This window comes from Eleutherodactylus coqui, chromosome 4, assembly GCF_035609145.1.
Source record: "Eleutherodactylus coqui strain aEleCoq1 chromosome 4, aEleCoq1.hap1, whole genome shotgun sequence".
Taxonomy (NCBI): Eukaryota; Metazoa; Chordata; class Amphibia; order Anura; family Eleutherodactylidae; genus Eleutherodactylus; species Eleutherodactylus coqui.
In genome coordinates, this window is record NC_089840.1 from 182,122,659 (window position 1) to 182,150,525 (window position 27,867).

At 48.2% G+C, this 27,867-nt stretch overlaps 1 protein-coding gene across 5 annotated transcripts; it reads right to left on the reverse strand.

Moving 5' to 3' along the window:
- Nucleotides 1–3,630: 3,630 nt before the first annotated feature.
- Nucleotides 3,631–27,867, reverse strand: NCOA4 (nuclear receptor coactivator 4). Of its 5 annotated transcripts, none has more exons than XM_066600427.1 (10): nt 27,723–27,867; nt 16,248–16,396; nt 14,440–14,580; nt 13,704–13,792; nt 13,296–13,404; nt 13,045–13,146; nt 11,610–11,759; nt 8,918–9,919; nt 7,530–7,622; nt 3,631–5,576 (listed from the first exon to the last, which is right to left on the reverse strand). In XM_066600427.1, the coding sequence occupies exons 2-10, from the start codon at nt 16,380–16,382 to the stop codon at nt 5,571–5,573; spliced, it is 1,827 nt and encodes a 608-aa protein (XP_066456524.1). In that variant the 5' UTR covers nt 16,383–16,396; nt 27,723–27,867; the 3' UTR covers nt 3,631–5,570. The 5 variants fall into 5 exon arrangements, with proteins under 5 accessions (XP_066456524.1, XP_066456525.1, XP_066456526.1 ...); XM_066600428.1 differs by lacking the exon at nt 27,723–27,867 and adding an exon at nt 18,679–18,798; XM_066600429.1 differs by lacking the exon at nt 27,723–27,867 and adding an exon at nt 18,688–18,707.

Sequence of the window (27,867 nt, forward strand, 5' to 3'; positions counted from 1 at the left end):
TGTATATTTCTCATCTGATGTATTGTGCTATATCATTGTATAGTCTCTTATTAAAGTTCTCTTTATGGGTCATAACTACGGTGAAGGTTAAAGGGAGTTCCAGGACTAACTATTGATGGCCTATTCCAAGGATAGGTGATCAGTATGAGATATGGGGTGGTCTGACTGGGGGCAATCAGCTGTGTGAAGAGGCCATTGCCTTTGGTTTAATATCGCTGCCTCTTCACTATGGGATCCGGTATTTGAGCCCAATCCCATTTACTGGAATAGGACTGAGCTGCCTGAGGCCACATGACCTTATGGCCGCATTGGCCTGACGGCTATTTCCCTTCAAGCAGCTGCTCGGCAGTGGAGCTGGTAGTCTGCTACATGCGCTGCTGGTACAGATGACCTAGCCCGATGTGTCCCCAACTCCAGTCCTTGTGACCCACCAACAAGTCATGATTTAAGGAAATCCTGTAGAAAGAACACCTGTGGCAACGTCTGAAGAAAACATGACCTGTGGGGGAGGGTTGGATTTTGGGAAACGCTGGTCTAGGTGGAGGTTTGGTCATCTGTGTCTTAGTAGTGTAACCTCTTGAAGCAGCCATGCTGTTTTTCTTACTAGCAAATTGCAATGTTTCCATCTCTAGCATGAAGTATCCAGTTACTGTCCGTTACTCTGAGCCAGTGCTATTGACTTCTACAGCGAGGACTCGTCCCATCAGCTCTGATAAGTTATTGCAGTATTGGGCCTTCACTCTTCATATGTCAGTAAGAGGTCAGGTGCAAAACTGAGGCAAGTAAATATTGGCTCAAAAATAGTCAGCGGGGGACTCTGAACTCTTCTCATCCTGTTAGACACACGCTCACTACGTTCGGTTCACTTTAGTTTCCATTGTGCCAAAGTCTGACATCGCTGTATCATGTCAAATCAACAATTCCAAAGGTAATTTTGTCAATCTGACATTAACTGGAATTTAGAAATGCTAGAAAAAGCCAGAACGCCATCCGAGGGGTGTATCACACCGCATGCAGCAAACGAGGAGCTTTGTGTGCCAGTGTGTATGTGCAGGGAGCAGTGGATGCGCAGATATAATTTTTTTTTAAATATGTAACATGTTTATACATTTTCCACAAAGACAGTCCCTGTTGGGTAGCTGCTGGACCTAACGCTATCCGGGTGTCTGAAGGTGAACCTCTTGCCGGGTTCATGCCACCCTAACAATAGGCATCAGGAACCCGAGACAGCGCTGCCCATGTGCTTTATTCTGAAATATTGCCGCATTTCAGGAAGAAAGACAAAAAACCCTAAGAAGTCTGGGTGGGAGCTGAGCTGGACAGGAGCTTTAAGTCAGGTGCGTCCTACTGCGCTTTACCCACCCCCAGCAGCAAGAGTGACCGATCTCTCCTATATACAAACTGGGAGTGTGGCGGTTACTCTTGATGCTGCAGGCAGGGAGAATGTGGTGCTACTGGCTTCTGAGCTGGAGCTCCAGTGCAGCGGTGAACTTCTAAGGGCTCATTCACATCACGATTTGTGTATTTCAGTCCCTAAATAAGCAGGATATTCACAGACCGAAATCCATGGATTCCCTACAAGTGCAGCAGGTGATGGCAAACCACGCAGTGTAAAGATGAATCACAAATATCACTGCAAGCCCTTGATGCAACATGAAAGGGTCAACCATGCTGACTCAGAGCAGGACAGGCACGGCTTAATACTAGGTTTATAGGAAGCAAAGCAATAAAAACAGTATTTCTTTTAGGTCCCCTGTCTGTGGCCGAGGCAGAATAACACTAGCAATATTCCGCCACGGGGGATGAGGTGTGAGAGCTGTCAGATAGGCTCATCGTAGAGAATTGCAGCATCCCGCGATTTAAATCTATATATATTAGAGGAGCGGGCAACTGCAGCAGCGCAGCTATAGGAAGATGGGGGAGTAGAATCTCCCATTAGCGGTTAGTCTCCACCCAGCAGCTCAGGGAAAACTGATAATTGGGAATGGAATGCATAGGTGGAAAACTAGTGAAAAAAATGTCATGCAATGACCACAAACCGTGCTGCTCCTCCTACACAGCACTGCTGGTTCGGAAACAGGTGGAACATTTTTCATTCCAGTCATTATTTTAAGCAGCTACCTCTATAAGGCTGGGTCACACGGATTGGCTGCACCGAAAATCTGCGAGAATTCCACTGGAAAACCGCAGCTGCAGGTTTTTGACCGTCTTCGCTGCCTGCATTTCCACTGCAGCCATCTCTCCCCATAGAGAAGAGAGAGGCTACTGCAGAGGGGAAAAAAAAAAAAAAATCACTTGGGCAACCGGCAATTAGTTAAGGTTACATAACCGACTACCGCAGTTTCAACAGTATTCTTGAAGCAGTAGCTCTCCGGCTGTTGGCAACTGCAAGTACTAGTGGTCCGCATCGGTCACATCACAGTGTCTTCATATGTTCTCAGCCAGAGCACAACACACCTCATGTATGCGAAGGAATAAAATTAGCAAAACCAGAATACATATTTCCTACTCGAAGGGGTTTATGCAGGGGGAGTTACCGGTCCGGGGCCAGTGATGCCGATACCTCCACTTTTGGACTGGTCACGTAGTACGGACCTCTCAGCAGCAAAGTCACAGGCAGCTGCCCACTCGTCTCTGTTCAGTAATCCCCCTGAGGAATTCTGAGTCAATCCCCCCACCCCACTATGTCACACCTGGGGGTGGCTGTGTTCATTATTGAAATGAGCCAAACAGCCAACAAAGTGCAATGACATCACCAACAACAAAAGATGAGGTGTAGAACTGCTGTATTGGGACATGAATAAGGCTGTCTACAGGCGGGTTGTCATTGCGAGATCCGTGGCGATAAATTACCCGTGGACCTCGCATGACATGCTTTCCATAGGATAACTATAGAAAGCGCAGCCCGACGTCCACGAGTGGAGAATTATAGCGACACTCCGCTCACGGGATTCAAATCACAGCATGCTGCGCTTTTCCGCAGTGAGTCTGTTAGATAGGCTTACCGCGGAGAGCTGTCAGTTCTCCCCCTTGCTCCCCCGCAGTGGAATATCACTAGTGATATTCCGCCTCGGCCGTGGACAGGCAGTCTTAGGCCCTTCTGAGTCCCTGAAAAAAATCTATACTGGAGCTAAACTTATAAATTGCGGTGTTGGCTATTCACATCAACTCTGTGCTTGTCGTAATAGGGCTCATGGCCACGAACGGAGGGATACGGCCACAGGAAACCCGCGGGGATAAACAAAAAGTCCCTGTTGGCGAACGAGGAAAAACGTGCTTATTACCAGTCTCTATTAATACTATATTAATGAAGACTTCCAACACGGTAAAATAGAACATGCCACAATTTCTTTTGCGGTGTAAAACCGTGGCAGAATCCTGCATGTGAGTTCTGAGCGATTAGATTCAACACACACAAAATAGTTGTTTTTTTGTTATTGTCGCATCGTTCCAAACTGTCTGTTTTTCTTCTATCATCACAGCATGCGCCAGCTATGGCGTTATCACATAGGCTTCCTTCATTGTTTTTGCCTTTTTCACCATACAGAGAAGGCGAACAGAAGTTTTTACTAGCCCCCTATTCAATGAACATGCAGATAAAACAATTAACGACACACAAGAAGCCGTTCGTATTGCTGTAACTCTTTAATGGAACGTTAAATGAAAATAAAAAGTCTTACATTGGAGACATCTTTATAGACCACGATGGATTAATAAAGTCATGGAAAAGTTCAATTCGCCAGTCTTAGGCTGGGTTCATACGGGGCGTATTCCCGTTGAAAATCTCGCGGTTTGGCCGCAGCGGCGGCTTTGAAGCGGCCCGGCCGCTCGCTTTTCCGTTGCGGCCGGCGCTCCATAGAGGACTTACAGCAGCGGATTGGCCGTCCCGTGTGGACGAGATGTTTGCAACATCTCGTCCACATGGCTGGCTAATCCGGAGATTAGTGGCCGCATTTGCCGCGGCAAATCCGCCCTGTGTGAACCCAGCCTTCCTTATACAGCAACTTGAGGGTTATTTACCTCATTTTCTTACGGATGGAAAAATTCTCCAGACTCAACAATAAAGGGTTAAAACAAACAAAAAGTGAAGAAATGCTTCCAAAACTAGTTAAATCAACCAATAAAAATATATGTTACTCTTTAAATGGACAGATTTTTGGAAGCAATGACATAACAACTTTCTAAAATCTAAGCGTTCTAGACTAAAATGAGAAATAATTGCCATTGTCCCATTCTGTGCAAAACAAACTGAGAACGACCCGCCAGTCTCCTCATATCGCTGCATGTGAGAGAAAGGCGGACGGAAAATAACTAAAATTAGAAATGGAGACTCCTGCCACAATGACTTCATCCATGAGTGCAGCGCTCAAGATAAGAGGGGTCATTGACACTAATAGATGTGCTCTGTGCTGCTGCTGGGTCTGTGTGGTCACTGCCAGTAATGCACCCAACAGAGGGGTAAACAAAACAGTGGGGGTGGGGAATTAAGCAAGCTGTGATAGCTTTCTGGCTAAAATTTTGGAAAAATTTTGTTACACGCCATAATTCCTCTGCATCGTGCAAGTTTTTGTCTTCTTTTTTCAATACTTGACTGCTCTTGCCACTTTTAAAAGTTTTTGAAGGGTCAGAGTTTAGCGATACTAGGCAGGGTCACCATAGGACTGGCAGAAACCCATGCATGCTTGTATATTTCGCTTTCTGGCACACAGCCCAAAATATATCAAGTTTATTAAGAAGCACCTTTAATAAAATTTAGTGCATCTTACCCCAACACACAATGGTTTAAAACTAGTGTCAGCAGTTTTCTGATGCAGCGCTAGGTAACGGCAGGGCAGGGTTTTACCATCAGCTGTGCTGAGAAAACAAAGTTTTAACAACCCCCTCCACGCCCCAAGTGCCATGCGGATAAGGCCTCGATGAAGGGTTCTCTGCTCTCCACTGAGCTGCATTACTGCTGCGGCCCAGTTGGCTGGTACAGTTATCAGCACTGGGGAGTAGTTCAGAAAGCAGAGAACACTTTAAAGAGAAGTTCCGCCTTCATGACACCTGCAGCGGCAATGGGCGGGGATTCAATCTATTGTTCTCTTAGTTCAGCTGACCGTAAACTTCTGTTTTCACCTGCGTCACCTACCCACCATAGGCAACAGTTGTACATTGGCAGAACTGCTGAGAGACTCCCTTCAATACTGAGGTATGAAGTCTTAGTAAATGTCCCCCAATGACTCCCTACCGGTAGGGTGATGGATGACATTACAATGGATCCAGAGGATCTCTACAGATATTAGAGCACCACTGAATAGGCAGACCAAGTCCTGTGATCACACATGGCATCTCTCAAGGTCTGGTGATCTCCCTAATCTCCTCCTGGACAGGATTTACATAAAAGTCCAATACTTTAATATAAAAAGTTTAAGGATTATCTGAAAAGTCACATTTCAGTACGTTAATGATCGCTGACAGAACACTTGTGATGACAAAAGAAAGAGGCAGAACAATCGAAAAATAACTAAGATTTCTGTGTGCATCAGTAGCGTGAAGTCCGATCAGCGGCACAGCAATCACAAGGTGTTTCACATCTGGAGAGAGAAAATCAGAAACACATTAATAATCATCTACGTGCTGAGAAGGGTCGTGTGCAGAACGTTTCATTGACAAATACTAATTGGTGGATACACGCATCATTAAATAGCACTGAGCTGCATCACCGTGGAGGGCGCGCCTGTAGACTCAGCGCAACTGCTAAATATTATAGCAAACGTGGACAACATGAAGATGAAAAACAATAAGGACAGCGCCCCTCTTACGAAATATCCAAGAAAACCAAACAATGTTGAAGGTGTAGATTAGAAGATGAAAAATGACTTACCCGGTGTAGGTGGAGGATGCTGCCCATGAGGGGAGAACCCATCCACTCTACACCTCCAAGTCCTGGTCTGCACGTAATAACAGAGGACAAATGTCCGCAGGATCCAAAAAACAAAAAAATGTGTATTCCTTCAATGACCCCCCGTGGATACGGGGAGGAGCTTGCCCAAAATTTGTTGTATCTCCCAAAAACAAGGGGATGCAACTCCTCAAAAGGAACACAAATGTAAAAACATGCAAAAGTATTTTAGGCGCTCTAAAGTACTTTTGCATGTTTTTACAATTGTGGACAACATGGAAAATGAATTTCAATGTCAAGCAGCAGCTGCAAAAGCAAGTCAGATTTTGAGGTGGATAAAAACAGACACCTGTGATCTCAATTTAATATTAGCCCTCTGGAGGTCCCTTGTAAAGCCAGATTTCAAGAAGGGATACAGATGGGATGACGGGCAGAAAAAGGGCTTGTCGAGCTTGGGGAAAAAAACCCACGCCTTATATGTACAAATAGCGTATATCCGGGGTCAGTACAAAGGAGCAGTAGACAGTCGTTACATGTGGAGCAAAGGCAGCTTAGGCTTCTATATAGAAAAGTATCCTTCACAATTAGTAGTCAGACTATGGCGTGCCCTTCCCCAAGAGGTAGTCCGTACAGAAAAACAGGCGGAGCAGCCCAAAGCAAGAAAGAGAGTGTGGACTATATCCTTCATATGGGCGTGTGGGCTTATTGCCAGAGAGCAGAGAATATTCTGTATGGTAGGTGCAGTCCACCCAGGTGCCAGTCAGCCCCCAGGGTGGACATGTGAACATCAGATACCAAAAAAGTTAAAAATTTGGTATAGGACGCAACATGGGAACATATACGAGTACACAACGATGTATTTGCTCAACTTCTCTGCTTACTGTATAACCGGCATATATATGCGTTTCGAGGCTGCAGAGCCCCTTCCTCAGTATTTGCTGGGGCAGAGTGGTGCTCTGAGGTCATGTCTGGAGAGTGGCTTAACGCAGCCAAGCACCCCAAGAAGTGGTAATGGCAGAGACCATGACAGCACTTATCTAATGATAATGAAGATTATAATCTAAAAAGGTTGAACTGAGGGAACCCAGCCTATTTTTAAGTACACAACTATGTACAGGGTTGTCATTGAACAATGAAGGTAGCGCTCCGTTCTGCTGATCAGTGGGGTAGCACTTTCACAATACCATGATGATCGACCTGGAACCACCATTTAACCCTTTCCAATCTAGTGTCGGACCTCGCCCCACATTGACATCTCCCTGCACAGCTCCCATGTCGGGCGAGGTCCGACACGTTTCTAACACTCTGCAGAGAAGTCAGTCATCGGAGTTCCCTTCTACGTATGTATATTACAGTATAGAGCTCCGACATCCAACCAGTCTTCTGTATATGTATGAGAAAACACATGTGGAATTAACGTGAACACAGCGCAGACTCCTGATCGAAAAATGACAGGTTACTTTTTTTTCCTGCATGCGGATATACAAACTGTGCAGCAGAAAGAGGCACCATATGAAATACAGAAAGGATTCCCATTGAAGGTAATGGGAAGCTGATCAGAATTCTGTGGCAGCACATAATTTACTTACTGCACTGCCCTAACCAATCTACATGCTTGCGTTGGTATATGTGGAGAACAGCTCACCTGTACAGGAGTGTGGTGCAGCCACTGGTCTTTGTCCACTGCAAGTTTCATACAGGCAAAAAGGTCACAAACGCTGGGAAGGCCGTAATATTCCTGCAAGAAGTCACAAAGTTTTATATCTGCAAACATGGCAGCACTGAAAATCTAGAGTAGCAACACGGAAAACCGTTACCAGCTTCTGGTATCAGATTTACATTATTTAGCCTTTAAAGTCCAAATGCCACTTCGGCTAAGCCTTTAAAACTCTGGCTACAGAGACTTACGGCCCTTCAACGCCCACAGCTGGACAATGCAGCATGTCATTCAGCGCTCATCACTGTTGTGGAGGACCGGTAATACAGGGGATAAGGCATTGTAAATATGACCATTTATCCCCATACAGACTGCGTTCACTGGCGGCACACCCCTGTAAGTGGATGTGTAACTCCAGCCTCGAGGAGCTTTTACACGGTCGTGTGTATGTGCCAATCAGCAACAGACGGATGAACAAACAGCTGATCAATCCAGTTTTGCAGGCAGAAAAAGGCTTGCAGGTCAAATGTCCTGCATAGAAAAAATTTAAAGGGAATCTCTACCTCTTCTGCTTATTGGACCCACTGAGTTTGCCTCATAAATACTGATGCAAAATTCTGCCATGTGATGGTGGTCTTGGGGTCTACATTCACCCTCAGATGTAATTCTACATGGCGTTCATGGTCACCAGTCCTCCTTCACTCTTACCAGCCAGCTGCAGTTACTTGTCTGCATTCTCCAAAAACTGGCCCTGGTGATCTACATTTTACTAAGTGTATATTGTATTCTAGGAGAGGACCCGGGCGGTTGTGTCAAGCAGCTGCTATCACTACTGACCAGCAGAAGTGCGAATGCATCTCTGGACTGTAATACAGGTTGGAAATCAGTAATATTGACTTCTACACTCCTGTATATAGCGTTTACAGCCCACAGGATAATATGCTCCTATTTAGGCGGGATGAAAATCATGCAAAATTTGTTCAAACAAAAAAAAGGCGCTATAATCGTCCCGTCTAAATGTAAAACCATCGTTTTACGATAGTTTGTCGCTGACTTTTAACAAACCGTATAAAAACAACCGTTGGTTCGTTCACTTCTCATTGCATCTAAACGCCCCCCCCCTTAGCATAGAATGTGAAGCACTGAACGAGAAGTTAGTGACAAGTGAGGGATTTTCAGTGATGCTCTGCTGTCTAAACGTTCTACATGAGCGCGAACAAGGGGCAACGTCACCAGCTTGTGCAGAACATTTAGCTGACGGTCGTCCTGTGTAAATGGAACATTAAAAAAAAAGTTCCATCTAACTCCTCTCACTTTTGCTGCCTGGACTAATCTGCAGAGCTGAAGCCGTCTTACCACCTTATCAATTTACTTACTTGTGCTCTTTTACGCAGAAGCCACTTATCCTCCGGCGCAGGTTGTTCTATCTTCTCTGTGTTATCTGTGTTCTTGGAGGACAACACCCAGCTGCTGGCGTCTAGAGGCAAATGGAATGGAGATAGCGCTTCTACCAGGGAAGCCGGACATTTCTTGTCACTCTCGTGATCCATCTTCTCCGTAGTGGTGGTCTTACATACCCAGTTGTTCAGGGGGGTTTCTAGCAAGGATTTAAGATGCCTAAGGGAGAGCTCAGTGTCGTCTATCTTCTTGGCACAGCTTGGGTCTTCAGAGTTGGCTTTGTAAGGATGTAGCCACAGGTTATTGGAAGACTTTGACTTTTCACGCTCTTTGTTTTTAGGTTTTTGTTCATGATTTAAAGGGATCCTGTTCTTATCTTTCCCTAAGAGCCATTTCCTAAGAGCCTCCTTTTCACAGCTTTCATCGCAGACACATTCAGAGAAGGTAGAGCAGAGCTCGTTAGCTTTACAGACGTCGTCAGTCTTAAAACGAGGCTGAGACTCCTTAGAGAGCCACATTTCATTACTGGGACCGGATGTCTTCTTTCCTCCCAGCTGCTCATTAAGGCACTTGAGGTTCCCCAGGTTTTCTATTTCCAGAGCGGCTTTTTTCCCACCACAACGATTTCCGCAGGACTCCACTTTATGAAGCCAGTCGTTCAAGCTGTAGTCCTCCACAAATGGTTGGAATACAAATCTCCACTTGTCCACGACATCCGACGACTCAGTTGGTGCAGGGGTGACCAACCAATCTGACAGATCCATCTCTTCATCGCTGGACAGGTCAAAGTCGTCATCGTCATTATCCACCTTTTCAAAGGAGAAGGCGGAGCTTGAGATTGAACTCTCTCGAGTGCGGAGACCGGTCTTCTCAGGGGAACTGTCCTTGCACTGTGACTGCAGCAGCCAATTGTGCAGTTCACCCAACTTTCCCCAAACTTGCTCCATGTTGAATGTGGGGAGATTAGAGGCATCTGAGCTCTGTCAAATAGAAATATATACATATATTAATAACCAATTTCAAAGGAAAAAAAAGGGGGGGGGGGGGGGGGAGGGAGATCTGACCTTTGAAATTCATTATACTTAACCACTTCCTGCTGCAGCCCTCGTTCATTTTCACTTTTCTATTCCCAATTGAAAAAAAAAATGTATATATTTTTTTATTTTTCCCAGTGCCATAGCAATGCGAGGGCTTGTATTTGCACTTTTCAATGGTACCATTTAACGTACCATATAACGTATTGGAAAAGTTTTAAACATCTCTACGTATGGTGAAATGGGAAAAAATGTGCAATTTACCTTTTTTTTTTTAGTTTGGGTAGGGGTAGTTTACAGAGAGAAAAAAAAAAAGGACAAGTTGGCTTTATTCTGTGAATCAGTACTATTGGGATGATATAAAATTTATATATGTTTTAGGGCTTATTCAGACGTCCGTATATCTGAATAAGCCCTTATGTTGTACTGCATGCAACCTTTTTTTGCTTTCTGTCACCCCATAACTATTTTTTCATTGATGCAGCTGTGAGAGGGCTTTTTTTTTTGCAGGGCGACCTGTAGTTTTTTTTTATTCTGGCATTACATATTTTTAGCGGATTGCACTCACAGGGAAGGTAAATAATGATAAATTATAAGAACCTGGACTTTCACAGACATGAAAATACCAACTTTTTTATGCAAAAACTGAATATTTTAAATTTACTAATATTTAGAAATCTTTGCCATAGAGGATTTGAACTGGCGATCAACGAAATGTGCAATATACTGCAACAAGTCAGTACTGCAGTGTATCATAGTTTTACAGGCATCAGAATAAGGCAAGGCTGTCATAGCAGGAAATCCATGACAGGTCTGGAGGTCTTCACAAGCCCCTGGCTGCCATGATAACTGAGCAACAACCCGTGATCTCAACGATGGCAGGTCATTCTGGTAAAATAGGGGCCCCTCCTCTCTCTGTCAGGTCATTTAAACACCACTGGGAGACATCACAGCGACATGTAAAGAGTTATCAGCGAGGATCAGAGTAATCTGGATGATAGCAGACCCCCACCAGGTATAGTGCGGGCTCCGCTCTCCAGCCCAATCTATACTATTTGTGATTAGGGGTTAAAATTGTCATACAAGCAATACAGTGGGGCATCAAAGGGTTTGTAGGAGGCCCCTTTCTTCCACAAACAGTGTCAGTCCTGTCAGTCTGGTATTTCTCTTAGTCCCTTTCTTAAGGGTGAGCTGTAATACCAGAAAGTCCAGGTACAAGAGCGGTGCCGTTTCAGGAAGAACAAGGACTTGTTTTTCTAATTTCATAAATTCCTTTTAATAAATCAGGTCATCACATATTACAACCTTAAAGGGGTTTTCCAGGCAGCACCCGCTGCTGTCATAGTTGGAATACGCCGGGGCTGGAGTGGAAGCTATTACACTGACCCACCCCTGTGTAGTGGTCGGCGCTCGTAATTACAAGCACAGCTCTCACTGCAATCAATGTGAACTGCACTTGTAATTGCAGGTTGGAGTACCATTGATTTCAATGACAGCTGTGCCTGCAATTCAGAGCCCCGACCACTATATAGGGGTCAGAGCAGTGGCTTCCGCTTCGACCCCAGTGTGTCCCGCCACTGAAAGCCAGCGCTGCCTGGAAAACCCCTTTAAGGTTTATAATTGGACTAAAACATACCACGAGGGGCTCAGTGAGTTGTGTCTTTATAAGCCAGTCTTGAAGAGACAAGCTAGGAATGTGAAGAGCCGGACACTGAGCGACGCTGTTCACTTGTTCTTCCAGGAGCCAGTCCGACGAAGGGGTGTTCAAAAACACAGGAAGAGGTTTCTGAGAAAATGAAATTGAAAGGGAACTATAACACCAACATGCCGATAAACTTAAATCCAAATGTCACAAGTAAATGGGATGTCTGAAAAGCTTACTCTTACAACTGGTTAAAAAACTTCAGGGCTTTCTGTGGTTGTTTAAAGAGCTTGTATGTTCATTAAAAAGGATTGGTCAATTCTGCCTTACATGGGCGAGATGGAAATACCAGCTTCCCCTATGCCGCAACCACCAGTTTCAGGAAACCAACGAGCTTGCTGTTCTTCATACTTTCCATAAAAGTAAATGAGAGTTACAGAAATAGCGCAGTGAGCTATACAGTTTCTCTATCTCCCAAGCTATGGAAACAGCGCCGCTCACTGTGCTATGCCCTTTCTATAACTCCTATTTACTTATACGTGCATTACATAAACTGTGTAGAACAGCCAGTCTGTTTCCAGAATCCGGGCCTCTTGTGGCTGCAGAGGCGAGACAGAAAAGAGATCAGGACCCGTTCAGATGGTGGGTGTAGGTCTCAAAAGGTGGGGCCCATATCCATCAGACACTAGAGGGGATTTCACAGTCTGTGCATTTGTGTTTATGTTAATAACCTGACACCTTTACATTAGGAGCTTTTTACATAGACAAATTTTGTGTGTCCATTAAAGGGGTTTTCCAGGGAGAATACTAGTGATGATTAACGATTAACCTTACGATAGGTCATCAATAGTCTGGGGTCGGTCACTCGGGACCCTGACTGACCAGCGGATTGTGAGCCCACTGACAGCACTGCGAATACACAGAGGTTGCAGCAGAAGTCTCTGCTCCGACCCCTGTGTAACTGCGGCGCTGTCAGCAGGCGCACAATCAGCTTATCGGTTGGGGTCCAAGCAACAGACCCCAGGTGATCAACTATTGATGACCTATCCTGAGGCTAATCATCAATAATTTTCTCCCTGGAAAGCCCCTTTAATAAAAAAGTCAGTCAATATAATCAATATAGCATGTCAATTGGTGCTCATTATGGCCACTTACGAAAGTGCAAAAATTATCAAATGATTGCTGTTACGTTGGTTTGTCGCTATACAAACAGAATTTGTCAGCAGCGCACCCAAGGAACTGTGCCAACAAGCCGTCCTGATGCCTTTTTGCCCACATAAATGAAGCTGTCAGGTAATAAACATTTGCTTGTCGGCTGACCAGCGACAGATTTGCACAGGACGATGACAGAGGACGGACGTTTGTTTCTGATTATTAGGTCATTTAAATGGCCCTTAAGACAAGTCAGAGGAGACAGAACTGAATGTACCTGTTCAATCCCAGCAACGTAACAGTTGTTGAGAAGCCAGGGGTTCTGGCTGACAAAACTGCACGGCGCAGCACTTACATTTTCTGGCACTTCATCACAGTTCTAAAGGAAGAAATAAAGTTTTTTTTAAAGTTCTGCACAAATATCTAGAACACTCATTCAGTAGGAGGGTTCACCATTTCCTCAACGACCCCCAATACTGAAGTATCCGGTCCTCTACTCACACAGCGAGGGACCTAACATCCACCTACCGTGGCTTTAATCGATCCAAATGTAGTAATGGCTTTTCTGAGAGAAGCAACATCCGCTTCAAACTGGACAGCAGAAGAGTCCTCTGGCTTTAAGGCAAGGCTTCCCAGTCTAAAGAAAGGAAGATTGTATATAATTACATAATCTACATAACGCTCGTTACAGACCTACAAATTACCTTTAACAAGCCATAAGATTTTACAGTTGGATAATTGCCATCAGTATAATAATCTCCCCGCTGGCTGGAACATCTCTCCTTCATGCTTCACAACTTTGCCCAGTCTTATGTGGTAAAAAGTGGTGGTGGCGGAGCAAAATAATAGTAAAGTAAGTGAATTGCTGGGCCTAGGGGAAGTTTCCCAAAAAGCAACATAAAGTCATAGAAGTATGAAGGACACTGTCTTACGTACCTCTCCAGGCATACAGTGATTTGATTAGCAAGATCATTACTGTGAGGGGTTTCCAGTTGGTGAATCAGACAATTGAATTGTCCCAAAAGCTGCAAAAAACAAGGTAAAGACAAAAATAAACTTTAGTATGTGCTGTGACCCCGACACTCCAGATAGCAAAACCCCATCCCTTGGATCAGTGAGGGTGTGACTCCTAGCCCCCACCGATCCGCTGATGTGAGATTCAGCCTCCGCTGCCTCTACTTCACCAGTGAAAGGGATTGTGGGGCAATATGCGGTCCAGACGCTGCATAGCATCAGTTACTCTGGTAAACCGAGCAGAAGTGCGGCAGCCTCTTAAATCAGCTGATCTGTTGGGGTGCAAGGAGTTAGACCCCCCCGCAATCTGGTACTGACGACATATCCCAAGGAAAGCCATCGATATTAAAGTCTTAGGAAGCCCCGTCAAGGGTACGTTTACACGTAGCGGAAATGTTATGTATTGAGCGCAGCAGCACTGGTTAGGTAATGGCACTTCCACGTCACCTGTCCAGTGGTGCTTCCTATAGGCCGCCAGGAAGAGCCGACAGCGAAGACTTCGGAGGGGAGCGCCGTATGTTGGGAAATCAGGTGAGCATCCACAGATGATTTTGACTCCGATTTGGATGCAGATATTCTGCAGTATTTCCACTGTGTGTAGGCGTACCCATAATGTTACAAGGGGGTCTATGTAGTAAGACCCCAGACCCGGCCTTACCCAGTAGAGCTGCTGTGTTTGCTGCTGCAGTGCCTCCTCCTTTAGCTGCTGTATCAGATCCGCTTGCTCCAAAAGCCAAACCTCACGGCTGCGCAGACATTCGAGGTTCCGACTGATACAAGACTGGATTTGTGCCTTCACCTGCAGACAGCAAAAGAAAACGTCAAAGTGGTTTCTGCTGATAAGTCCTTTACAGAAAAAAAACTACTACTTGAGAGGCTGTGGACCCGTGTGCAGATTTGCATGTATTGCACGAGGAAAGAACTATAAAACCCACGTCTCATACAACAGACCCTCCATACACGTTAGGGTGGTCTCACATCTGCGCTGGTACCTCCAGTCAGAAATTCACCGCAGATCCAGCTGAAAATACTGGAAGACATAGAGCTGCATGCATTGCTTTTTCTTCTGTCCAAAAGCCGGGCAGACCCCATTATAGTCAATGGCGTCCACCCGGCGCTGTTCGGTTTCGTCCAGTCGCAGGGATTCCCCTTTCCTGCTCTCAGAATTGAAAAAGCTCCCTTACTTTGTGTTTACAGAGTCTACAATTAGCTAATGATGTTTGGGAGATCGTTGAGTCACCAAGTTGTGGTCTCAGGCTGCGGCCCACAAGGCAAACCCAGTAAAGAGATGAACAAGCCCAGACATACTCTACAGGAGGGGAAAAACAAGAGGCGCTTGTTGTCGGTGAACTTACAGTAGACTCTTACCCAAGATCCCTTCCAACACCACCCCCACCTACTATCCGCAGTCAGACCGCCGACTCCAGATATTTGGGTTTATTCCCATCTGCACTAAGGGGGTCCGTTTTTCTGCTCAGTTAGGCTGCCTTCATATTTGCAATAAAATTGCATGATGCAAGAGTGAGTGAAAATGCAGCATTATGAGACCAATGATTTTTATTACTTCCTTCACATTTACGATGTTTTCACTCAAAATCGCGGCATGTCTTATCTTTCTGTATTTTTTCCTATAGGGCCTCCTTTTTATTTCATTGTAACACACAAACTTGTGATTTTTGTGCGATATGATGCATTTCTAACATTAGAAAGTACTACTGTCTTACTCACTCAAAAATCGTGAGAAAATCGCAAGTGGCAGTGATGTTTTTGCAAGAAAAAGCATCGCTCACGCTCAAAAAAATGCAGGAATAAAGATGCAATTTTGACGCAATTATTTTTTGCGACAAAATAGTGATCACCGGGGTGAGGAGCCTTATACACAGCCGAACCCCCACAGCAAGCTGCTTCTTCTAGGAAGGACATTATGGCTTCCTCAAGAGAGGAAACATCTGTTCAAGGGTTCCCCTGTGGTAATAAGATCGGGAACCACCGAACTATAAAGAAAGTCCCCGGAGGTCACATTACTGGGAACAAGCCAGAGAATGTTTAATTAGGAATTTACTGGAAAACGAAGCGAACGCCACTGCAGGGGTGGGCAACAAGCGAGCGCAACTGCGGAAGGAGAGTGGCGATTGGTCAGCCTGAGCACCGGAGGAGGAATGAGGCTGGGGGCATACAGCCGTAACTCTGTGCTCTCCCTGTAAGTTGTCCCTTGTACAACACATATCCATGTTCATTGCATGTCCTATTTTCTGACCATGAGATGGACAGTAGGACAACAAGCCGTGAGTTGTTTTTTTTAATGCAGGCCAATGGGGCCTTTTGAAAAAGAAAAAAAAAAACACAGAAAACCCCATGTGTATCGCCTCCAGACTGAGGGATGAGGCTCCACAATAGTCAATGCAAAACAATGCGTTGTACACGGAGGCTCGCCAGGCGGCGCTCGCACGTTATCACAGGCCGTACCTCTCTGCCGTCGTCTTTAACTTGCTGCTCCGCCTTCAGCAGCGTGTGGATGGCCGTTTCCAGTTCCTTCTTGGCCTGGAGGCATTTAGATAGCGGGTCTCGGCCGCAGGAACGCAGGTCTTGCTCCACATCCATGTCTGCTGGTGGTTCTAGGGACAGAAGAAAACATGAGGTCAGACCAGGTCCTGGGGAACGCCCGGCGGTGGTAACCTGGTCTCCACGGGTTTTGTGGCTTTCCTGAGGCAAAAAACACACCACGAATTTCATGCATTTTTTGTTACTTCCTACAAACATGTTTTTCTTTGAGGTTTTCTCCTACAGAGACGTCAGCGGGAAACACCTAATGTGGGAGAAACCCACCAGAACCCGAGCGTCGTGTGCTTACAGGGGCTTTCCTGGCGGGTACTACCGATGACCACTCCTCCGGATACGCCAGGGGTAGCTGTGAACGCTGCTGTACCCAGGACACGCAGTGGAAGCCGCAGCAGCCGGTGCTTGTAATGACAGTTATGGCTGCCACTGACAGTAGTGAGGGCTCTGCTGGTGGTTACAAGTGCCGATCACCACGCAGGGGAGGGAGCAGCGGCTTCCTCCGCACCGGTGTATTGTGGTACCGACAGCAGGCCCTCAACCAGCTGGGGTCCCCAGCAGCAGTCAATCAACTGTTTATAAGCCGAGGACGGGTCATCGATAGTATTTTCCTGGAAAAACTCCTCAGGGGATAAAGAAAAAACACCCCAAAAGCGAGACAGACAGACAGACAGACAGACAGACAGACAGACAGACAGACAGACAGACAGACAGACAGACAGACAGACAGACAGACAGACACACACACACACACACACACACACACACACAAAAAAAGACGGCAGTGTGTTAATAACTACTGACCCCCAGCTGATATATTGGCTGCACAACCTGCAGGAGGGGGCAGTAGACCTCCCGGCCCACTATCTGATAATACACATAAAGAGGGTCCAACCACTATCCCCACCCTGGGGATAAATGGGGTTAGGGTATCTGAGCGTCCAGCAGGTCAGAGTCCGTGCTCAGTACTGGGGGGCTGTGCGGTCTGACATGACTGCGCATACAAGAGGGACGGCTGCACCGTATCTAGGGGGCTTGGTTTTTTTTGTCTAAGGGAGGATGGGGTGTATTATTTTGGGGTGTCTGGTCACAGTTTGTATGAACATTTGAACCAATAGGGGGGATATCTTGTAAATATAAAACTGCGAACAAACCGTGTGATGGAGTCTCCGTGCGCTGACAGCTAGCACAATTTCTGCAGCGTTTCCACATCCAAGATGGAGTCACAATCTGAAGCGTCGCTGCGGACTCTGACTGGAGGACAGTTGTGTCCTCGGCTGATATCAGGTCTGCCACTCCCCTTTTGACGGGTTCTTGCTGGCGCCGCTCCTCAGCAGCCTGTAGAGAGCGCTGCGGGTCAGATAACCCCACTGCCACATCACATGACTGACTAGGAGCGCTGACAACGAGAACCCGTCGGAGGGGGGGGGCGCCGGACCTCCTGATATCAGCCGAGGACACAACTGGCTTCCAGTTAGTCTGCAGCGACGCTTCAGATGGTGACTCCATCTTGGATGTGGAAACGCTGCAGAAATTGCGCCACCTGTCAGCGCACCCCGAGGCCGCGTCACACAGGCAAGAGTTATGCATTGCAAAACACACAAATATGAAGCCCGTTCTTTTGAATGCAGTCATATACATGAGCCATGTTGTCCTGCACTGCAAGAAACAAATCGCGGCGTGTTCCATCTTGTGCGCGCTCTCACATCGCGGGCCCATTGTTTCCAGTGGGGTCGGTGGCAATCCTCCACCACAGCTGACTTCCCCAATATAAAAACGCCTCGCATCCATGGGGGAATCACAATGGTGAGTGCGATATACGCAGTGACAGCATGCTGTATCCACGTGAGCCCCAAAGAGACTACAGAGAGCTGACATGTGAACTTCACATGACCTCCAGGTCAGGGGTCGTAAGAGGGGATGGGGCGCCTGAAGCCCAGCGCTGCTGGTGGTGGGGGGCTCCTGGGACCCTCTAGCTAACAGTGCAGCTGTGACCCTACCGCTGCACCACTATATAGTATCCCTGCAGAAACCCACAAGCTTTCACAGAAGTTACTGCAAACAAACCTCACAGCCGGTGAGAGGGAGGAGCAGCGCCCCCTGCAGGCCTCGTCCCCCCGGACCCTTTGCATACATGAGAAAATATATATCTCCCAAACTGCTGCAGTCAGGGGACTACAACTCCCAGCATGTCCCAAAGCCCACAGGTGGAGACTTCTGTCCTGTGCCATACAGATTACAAAGCAGGAGAGAAGAGCCGGACGTCACTACAGGGGGCGCTGACACTACAACCCCCAGCAGACCCACACGTATAACGCATCCCGCAGGCTGCTGTACATACCTCCGGTACCGTCGCTCTCCGCCTCACACAGCCGCCCGCACCGGCTTACAGCGGTTTAAAGCGCTCGCTGACGTCACCTAGTGGGCGGGGGCGTGCAGCCTGCAGGCCGCCACTAGCTGAGAGCAGCCGCTCACGTCCACAGCTGATGGGGAGGGTACAGGGGTGTCGCGAGGGGCGGCTCCTTATCAACGACGCCAGATAAAGAACAGCTGTGCCAGCACTAGTGGCCGCAGCGGTAACAGCGCCATCCTGCGGTCACGGGGTAACATACATGTGACTGGGGGTGCCGTAAAGAGTGCAGCTCGAGTTGCTCCCCAGTCTATGGAGGCCTGTCACTTCTATGGGCGGTACGGAAGCCGCGCAGGACACTCCACAGGCTGCTCCTGTAAACGCGCTTCTCCTGAGGCCCCCAAGTTCCCCGGCTGATGGTCTCAAGTGTAGTAAGAGGCTTGTGTGGCAGGCTCGTTCACACCGGCGCGACAATCTGCTACACAACCAAAAACAGACTACAGCCGCGGGTTGTACGTACTGGCATGTACAAACACCAGGGGGCTCCCTCCTGTAGGTCCGCCACAGGCACCAACTGATGTGCTAGTCACAGAGTTTTAAAACTTTTTCCCCATCAGGACAAGTTGAAACGCCGGCCGCTGGCTCCGCCCCTCTGCGTGCCCTCCAGTAGCGGAGGCCGCGTTCACACAGGGCGCTTTTTGTTGCAGTGTCAATGGCAGTTCTTCTGCACGCACTTTACAAAACATCCCTGTTTCTTTATGCAGTTATGCGGCCGTGTGACCGCAGCAAAATCCGCGGCATTTTCACAAGACAAGTCAAAATCTGCACCATCGATGTGAAATCCGACTAGGAATCAGCTGCGTTTCCCCCGCGCTCCCCTCCTCCAAGCTCTCTGCACGGTCAGCGCTTCACCAGGCGGCGGCGCTGGTCACGTGACACCACTTCCTCTAGTCCCGCAGCTGATTTTTAGTCTCACTCCGCACCGGCTTTTGCAGAAATTCTGCAGATTTTATTGTGGCACAGTCAAGGTGGGCGGCCTCATCCACACGGGCGTATTTACGCAGTTTGCCACGTAAAAAAAAATATCAAGCATCTGAAGATTCTAATGTATTCATTCAAATGAATGAAAAATTGTGCTGGGAATGATCGGACATGGGCGACTGATTTATAGGCTGCGTAAGAGGACAGGTCGTGCCCTATCCTTTGCTGAGATCCGCAGGAAGCCCCCATAGACGCGTATGGCCGATGGGAGGGAGTTACCCTGCGTACAACGCTGGGGACAGAAGCCTTCTTGGTCCTTCTGAGCATTGTCCAGCGATCGCTAGCTTTCAGCGCTACTGCAATGCATTGCCGATACAAGCAGCAACCTGTGTGAATGGCTGAGAATACGCGGCTGAGGTTCACGACTCGAGGCTAGACATGAGGCCTTGGAAGCATCTGCAAAGGCTCCATTTTAGGCTTGGGAACCTGCCTAGCTATCGGATGTGGCGATGGGGATACCAGTCTCACAGACTGGTAGTGGCACTGCCACCACGGACCAATGCAAGGATTTGCACATCTTGTGAGAACTTCGCGGGTCAAGAGGGGTGTTGTTTCGAGAGCACCCAAAAAGTGTGTGGAGACACCTAGGGGCGAGTGGGTCGGGAGATGGCATAATCTCTCCCTAAAGGAGCACTCAGAAGGGGTGTAAGAAGACACCTGAGAGGTGAGTGAAGAGACTTATACGGCCATGCACGCTCCTCTGGGTAATTTATGCAAATAAGGAAGATGAAACAATACCCCTGCAGCGCCACCTATTGGATGGGAGCATTCCTGCAAATCAATGTCAGACCCTTTATAACAATGATTGGGAACAGGAAACCAGGCCAGAATCCATCCACAGACAGCTGCTTTGGGGTGTTCGCCCCTCATCACACTAGTTTAACTACATTTTTTTCCCTAATGTGGAAAGACACCAACATGAAACTACAGGAAGAGATGGAGTAAAGCCTGCTCTTTCTAGTGGTACACAGCAAAATAAAACTGGCAGTGTCCTTTAACTTTTTTTTTTACCAATTTCAGAGGGGGATAAAACACAGTATGCAAGCAGAAAGCAGCCAGTGTAACACCTTGGTCGGCTCTTGGATTACTCACTGGCCAAATTCCAGCTTATTTAAGCTGTTTGTTAATAAGTTATACGTTCCTAACCTGGGGGCCAATTTTGTTGCGAGAACATTTACCAGCCAATTTGGGTCTTCTTAGCCACCAAACCAAAGTTTAGGGAGCCCTGCCTGGAACATTGTCGAATTCCACACAAAGTTAACCCCGTGCTCCAAGTGTCACTCAGTTAGCTCGCTTGGATCAAGAACAGTGGCGACACAAACTTGGGTATTTTTTCGAAACAACGTACGAAGGAAGAGCGACTTTTCTGGCTCTCGTGCCTCAGCCAAGCTATACAGCAAGCTGAGACTGCGCAGAACTTCATACAGGCGGTGGAGGAACAGTCGCTGTCAGCAAAACTGAAGGTGTTCGAGTCGAGACCATTAGGCCACTGGACACGGAATAACCCTATGCCACGTTTGGCTGCAGATTAGCAGTATGCACACCTTATCGCATGTACAGGCCTTGGAAATACATTAATCACATGAATAAGCAGGAAGCAGCCATCACTGTGTACACAGTACCTATGTGCTGAGTCTGCAACTTAACGCCTCTTACGTAGGACGACCTCGGGCACTGAAGCGGCCAACAGCCGAATCCAAGGGATGACTGATGGTTCTGATGCTTGCACACAGGAGCGATCATCACTCCGTGATTGGAGGTGGACCAGAGATCGTACCGAACGCCCGCCTGCCGCTATTCACAGGTAAGCAAGCGCCTGTTTAGGCCTCATGAGCACGCACGGATTCCACGGCCAGCGACCCTACGCACCTGTTTGTGTCTTCTTTTCACTGCCTGCGTTCACACTGCACAATTATCGTGGAAACCGATTGATCTAATGAGCAATTTGCAGGATAATTTTCCCATGGACGAGGGGCCAGGAGCCGGTGGGGCTCCTCAAGAAAAGGAGGAACGGCAACTTCATGACCTGGATGACATTCTGTTGGTGTTTTTCATTAAACCTTCTCCTACGCTTTCTCTTCCCACAAAAATCTTGTGTCCAACGAGCTTAGATGGGCTCCGTCGTTCCATCAATACTAGTAAATATCCTCGTCTTATCATCCACCACACTGTGGGCCTCCGTACAGCCGGCACACCACTACGCAAGCTACAATAATACTTAAAGAGGTTGTCAAACTGACAAACATTGGTGCGGGGGACGGAAGCACATAGTTTAGTAAAAAAAAAAAATGCCTCCCCTCCCGCTGCTCCAGTCTTCTGTTGACTTCGGGCTACAATGGTCACGTGGCGGTCTACCCATGTGACCGCTACAGCCAATAGAAGACCTGACAGCGATGCCACTGATGACTTTCTGTAAAGCTGCGGAGGGCTTCTATCTTGGAAGTACATGTGACATGTTTACGGTGACATCACTGGGTCTTCTGGCCACGTCACCTGTCAGATGCTGAGGCACCAGTGTGGCGGGCCAGCGCCTCGGTGAGTTATTTTCGTTTTATGTAGTATGAGGCTCTGGGGGGCCAAAACTATATTGTTTTTTTAATAATAAAAATTCTTTTATATACCTTTTTAAATTACAATATTATATTTACATTTTTTTCAGCTTTTCTCTAGAACAATTGCTTGTGACCCGACTCATTTTGGACGTACGCGCCTCACATCTAGGTTTTGGAAGCGAGCTGCAGTGTTTTAACAATCCAGGATTTCTCCCGCTGACGCTGATCCCCGCTGATCCTCCAGGCATGGGAAGGTTCTCCTAAAGTAAACACAACACATTCGGAAAAGCCAACGACTGATATACCAAGATGAAGGATAAAGCTTCTCAAGGCTGAAGAATCCCAACTACAGGAAACCCACCGTCCGTCATAGTGCAGGCTGTTATTATACGAGAAGGTCAGCAGATAAACCTCAAGAGCCTGACAAGTGGAACCAGTCAACAACAAAAGCCTCCAATTACTGAAAATATTTATCAGCACTAACACCAATAACCCTGTGAAAAACAAAGAGTGTGAGCCGGTGAGTCACAGGGCTGCACCACCGAGGAAACCCCGCAGAGACCGGCGCCTCGTGGAGAACCCCTACAATTATCCCCCACCCATTACTGGCTGGAAAACACCAGCGAAATCCTCCCAGAATGCAACGGACACCATGAGGAACTTGTGGACAGAAAGGTGACCCAGATAGAAAACTATTTAGTTGAACCACAAATGTAAGATATTATCACAGTCCGGGGATTACAAGAGTAAGGCTTCACTGCTCAATGTCAGGAGGCGGCAATAAAGCCAATCCTGGACAGCAGTGTACAGTGAGCGCTCACACACGCTAGAGCTGTGTACGGTGGCCGCAGAGAGGTACCACACAAGTCACAGACCCTAGAAACACTTGTGTATATATATAGGTCACCGCCTACGATGACTGACGCTAGTTTTGCTCTCAGATTCATATAGAGTTGAGGAAGGGCTTCGTATTATCGGACAACACCTTAGCCCCCTGTCCACGGCAGTGTAGAATCAAGCCGGCCGACGCTTCCCATAGCATTGCTATGGAAAGCGCCAGCACCTGTTCACGAGTGGAGAATCATTGCGATTCCCCGCTCGCAGCGTGCAAATCGCAGCATGCTGCGAATTGCCCCGATTCTCCGCGGTCAGCCTGCGGAGATTCAGCGGCGGCTCCTGCTCCCGGGCGGCAGCTCCCACGGCGGAGCTTCGCTGAGGGATACCGCATCGCCCGTGGACAGCCGGCCTTAACTACTGTCAATTCTCAGGCTAGGTCATCATGGGTGACTGGGATCCACTGCTCAGGATCCCTGCTGATCACCCATCCCGCTGTCAGTGCGGAAAGCTGATGGCACTGCTGCTATGTTGATAGCGCTATGTTTGGTACTATCAGTATGAAGTCAATGGGAGCTGTGCCAGCAGTACCAAACCAGGCCACTGCAACATGAACAGCGCAGTCTGCCTCCAGAACTGTCCACACTGACAACAGGATCCTGAGCGGCGGACACCCACCAAATAACTATTGATTACCTAGCAAGTCCTGGAGAAGCCAACTAAATGGAGAGTGATTATATATATATTATACATATATACACATACACACACTGTAAGGTCAGTGGGTGGCGTAGCTGTAAAAACTTAAAAGCAGCTTAACCCCTTAGTGACCAACTTATTTTTGGCTTTACATACGAAGTGATGGTTGTCGCGTTGCAATAACTTGTTGACATAGCTGAGTGAGGGCTTTTTGGGGGGACGGGGGTGAAATGTAGTTTTTGAAGGCCCCACTCTGTGGTGTATATAATGTGTTGTAGGGCTTAGTACTTTTTTTTTTTGTTTATGGAAACCTCCCCAGAATTCCACCAATATTTGGGGGTTTTGTATTTGGGACGTTCACCATTCAGTACACATAACATAATATTTCTTATCTGATCAGCATGGTTCCTGTGATACCAGGTTTATACAGATTTTTTTTCAGTTTTTACAACTTTTGCACAATAAAAACACATTTTTAAAGAAAAAAAACTGACTGCATTGTTCCTATAGTCCCGGCCGCGGAGGCCTGTGGGGTCTTCTCTTTTGCTGCGGGAAGCACTGTAGTTTGTACTGGCACCGACCGCGAAGCCCTGTGGGGTCTAGCGTTTAGTTTGTACTGCCACCCAGCCGCGGTGCCCTGTGGGGTCTTGCGTTTAGTTTGTACTGGCACCCAGCTGCAGAGCCCTGTGGGGTCTTGCGTTTTGTGCGGGTAGTACTGTAGTTTGTACTGGCACCCGGCCGCGGTGTCTTGTGGAGTCTTGTGTTTTGCTGCAGTTTGTACTGGCACCCGGCCACAGAGCCCTGTGGGGTCTTCTCGTGTTTTGCTGCAGTTTGTACTGGCACCCGGCCACAGAGCCCTGTGGGGTCTTCTCGTGTTTTGCTGCAGTTTGTACTGGCACCCGGCCACAGAGCCCTGTGGGGTCTTGTGTTTTGCTGCAGTTTGTACTGGCACCCAGCTGCAGAGCCCTGTGGGGTCTTGCGTTTTGCTGCGGGTAGTACTGTAGTTTGTACTGGCACCCGGCCGCGGTGTCTTGTGGAGTCTTGTGTTTTGCTGCAGTTCGTACTGGCACCCGGCCACAGAGCCCTGTGGGGTCTTGTGTTTTGCTGCAGTTAGTACTGGCACCCGGCCACAGAGACCTGTGGGGTCTTGTGTTTTGCTGCAGTTAGTACTGGCACCCGGCCACAGAGCCCTGTGGGGTCTTGCGTTTTGCTGCGGTTAGTACTGTAGTTTGTACTGGCACCCGGCCATGGTGTCTTGTGGAGTCTTGTGTTTTGCTGCAGTTTGTACTTGCACCCGGCCACAGAGCCCTGTGGGGTCTTCTCGTGTTTTGCTGCAGTTTGTACTGGCACCCGGCCACAGAGCCCTGTGGGGTCTTGTGTTTTGCTCCAGTTTGTACTGGCACCCAGCTGCAGAGCCCTGTGGGGTCTTGCGTTTTGTTCGGGTAGTACTGTAGTTTGTACTGGCACCCGGCCGCGGTGTCTTGTGAAGTCTTGTGTTTTGCTGCAGTTTGTACTTGCACCCGGCCACAGAGCCCTGTGGGGTCTTCTCGTGTTTTGCTGCAGTTTGTACTGGCACCCGGCCACAGAGCCCTGTGGGGTCTTCTCGTGTTTTGCTGCAGTTTGTACTGGCACCCGGCCACAGAGCCCTGTGGGGTCTTCTCGTGTTTTGCTGCAGTTTGTACTGGCACCCGGCCACAGAGCCCTGTGGGGTCTTGCGTTTTGTGCGGGTAGTACTGTAGTTTGTACTGGCACCCGGCCGCGGTGTCTTGTGGAGTCTTGTGTTTTGCTGCAGTTAGTACTGGCACCCGGCCACAGAGCCCTGTGGGGTCTTGTGTTTTGCTGCAGTTTGTACTGGCACCCGGCCACAGAGCCCTGTGGGGTCTTCTCGTGTTTTGCTGCAGTTTGTACTGGCACCCGGCCATAGAGCCCTGTGGGGTCTTGCGTTTTGCTGCGGGTAGTACTGTAGTTTGTACTGGCACCCGGCCGCGGTGTCTTGTGGAGTCTTGTGTTTTGCTGCAGTTAGTACTGGCACCCGGCCACAGAGCCCTGTGGGGTCTTGTGTTTTGCTGCAGTTAGTACTGGCACCCGGCCACAGAGCCCTGTGGGGTCTTGTGTTTTGCTGCAGTTAGTACTGGCACCCGGCCACAGAGCCCTGTGGGGTCTTGTGTTTTGCTGCAGTTTGTACTGGCACCCGGCCACAGAGCCCTGTGGGGTCTTGTGTTTTGCTGCAGTTTGTACTGGCACCCGGCCACAGAGCCCTGTGGGGTCTTCTCGTGTTTTGCTGCAGTTTTTACTGGCACCCGGCCACAGAGCCCTGTGGGGTCTCCTCGTGTTTTGCTGCAGTTTGTACTGGCACCCGGCCACAGAGCCCTGTGGGGTCTCGTGTTTTGCTGCAGTTTGTACTGGCGCCATTATGTGACGGATGGATTGTTTTCCATCGTGGTTTTTGGGAGACGAATATAAGAAAATCAGTTGTGGCGTTAGTTTTTTAATCTGTTACGGTGCTCACCATGTGCGGGAATAATACATTTCCACTGCCTGTAACAAACGTGGTAATACCGAATATGTGTTGGTTTTTATTAAAACATTTCTTTAGTATTTGTCCGTTTAAAGAGGGTTTATGTGGGGAAAATGTGGTTTTTCTTTTCCTTACATTGAACCTTTATTGGTGCCGATTTTAATCTCTCACGGAGGGTTGAAGAGGAGATCATTTAATTACTGGGATAAAACACTGCAGTACTTAAAGGGGTTGTCTCGCGGCAGCAAGTGGGGTTATACACTTCTGTATGGCCATATTAATGCACTTTGTAATGTACATCGTGCATTAAATATGAGCCATACAGAAGTTATACACTTACCCCCTCCGGTGTTGGCGTCCCCGTCTCCATGGCGCCGACCGAAGCCGCCTTCTCCCTGGATTAGACGCGCTTGCACAGTCTGCCCTCTTCTGTCCGGGTCCGGCGTGCTCGCGCTGCAGAGGTCTTCTGGGCACGCCAGAGCGGCCCCTTCAGCGCAAGCGCCTCTAATCCAGGCAGAAGAAGGCTTCGGTCGGAGCCATGGAGACGGGGACGCCAACACCGGAGGGGGTAAGTGTATAACTTCTGTATGGCCAATATTTAATGCACAATGTACATTACAAAGTGCATTAATATGGCCATACAGAAGTGTATACCCCCACTTGCTGCCGCGGGACAACCCCTTTAAGTACTGCATTCTACTAATCCTACGCTAGCAGCCTATTAGACTCTGCTGCGGGGCCTAATAGGCAAAGTTACATGGCAGACATGGAGGTCCCTATTAGGCATCCCAATGGTACCTTGTAATCACACTGCAGGGTGCCGATGGGCCACAAAAAGGAGCCCCTCCCCCAGTTATCTGCTTACATGCTGCAGTTATTATTCATTGTGGCATGTTAGGGGTTAAACTGCCAGGATCTGGCGGCTGGAGCAGGGGTCGGGCTGTCAGTAGTCAGCTGAGCCGCCATCTCATTAACATGTATGGTCAGACGTGTAGTAAATCCTCCCGTCCGTGGAAGTGGCGTCTACAGAGGTGGCCATGTTTAACTATATACCAGCAGACCTGCATGGCGGCTGATTGGACTTGCCGTCTCACCACCATTAATATGCAGGTCAGCCTAGCAGTCTGCATATACTGTAAGTAGCTGACCGGCACTAACCGCTAGCGCCGCCCTGTGGCACGTGATGGACAGCTGTGGTAGATCCCCACAAATACATAGCAACTGTATTCAGGCAGGTAGGCGATGTGGATGCACCCGTTACTCACAAGCCCCCTCCGACGGGGGCAGCACGCATGCGCACGCCGGGTCTTGAACGGAAGGACAGACAATTGACCCCCAGAACGCCCGCTCGTTAACCCCATGAGGCACAGCGCGGTTAGGAGGTCACTCACCGCTCGGTGTCGGCGATATATCTGAGTCGTGCCGTATAACAACCCGCCGGGGCCGGGACCCGCTGCAGCCCGTATGGCCGTTCACACGCCAGGGAGGAGAGAGAGAGAGAGAGGGCGGAAACCTCGCGAGAAGACAGCAAGGCTC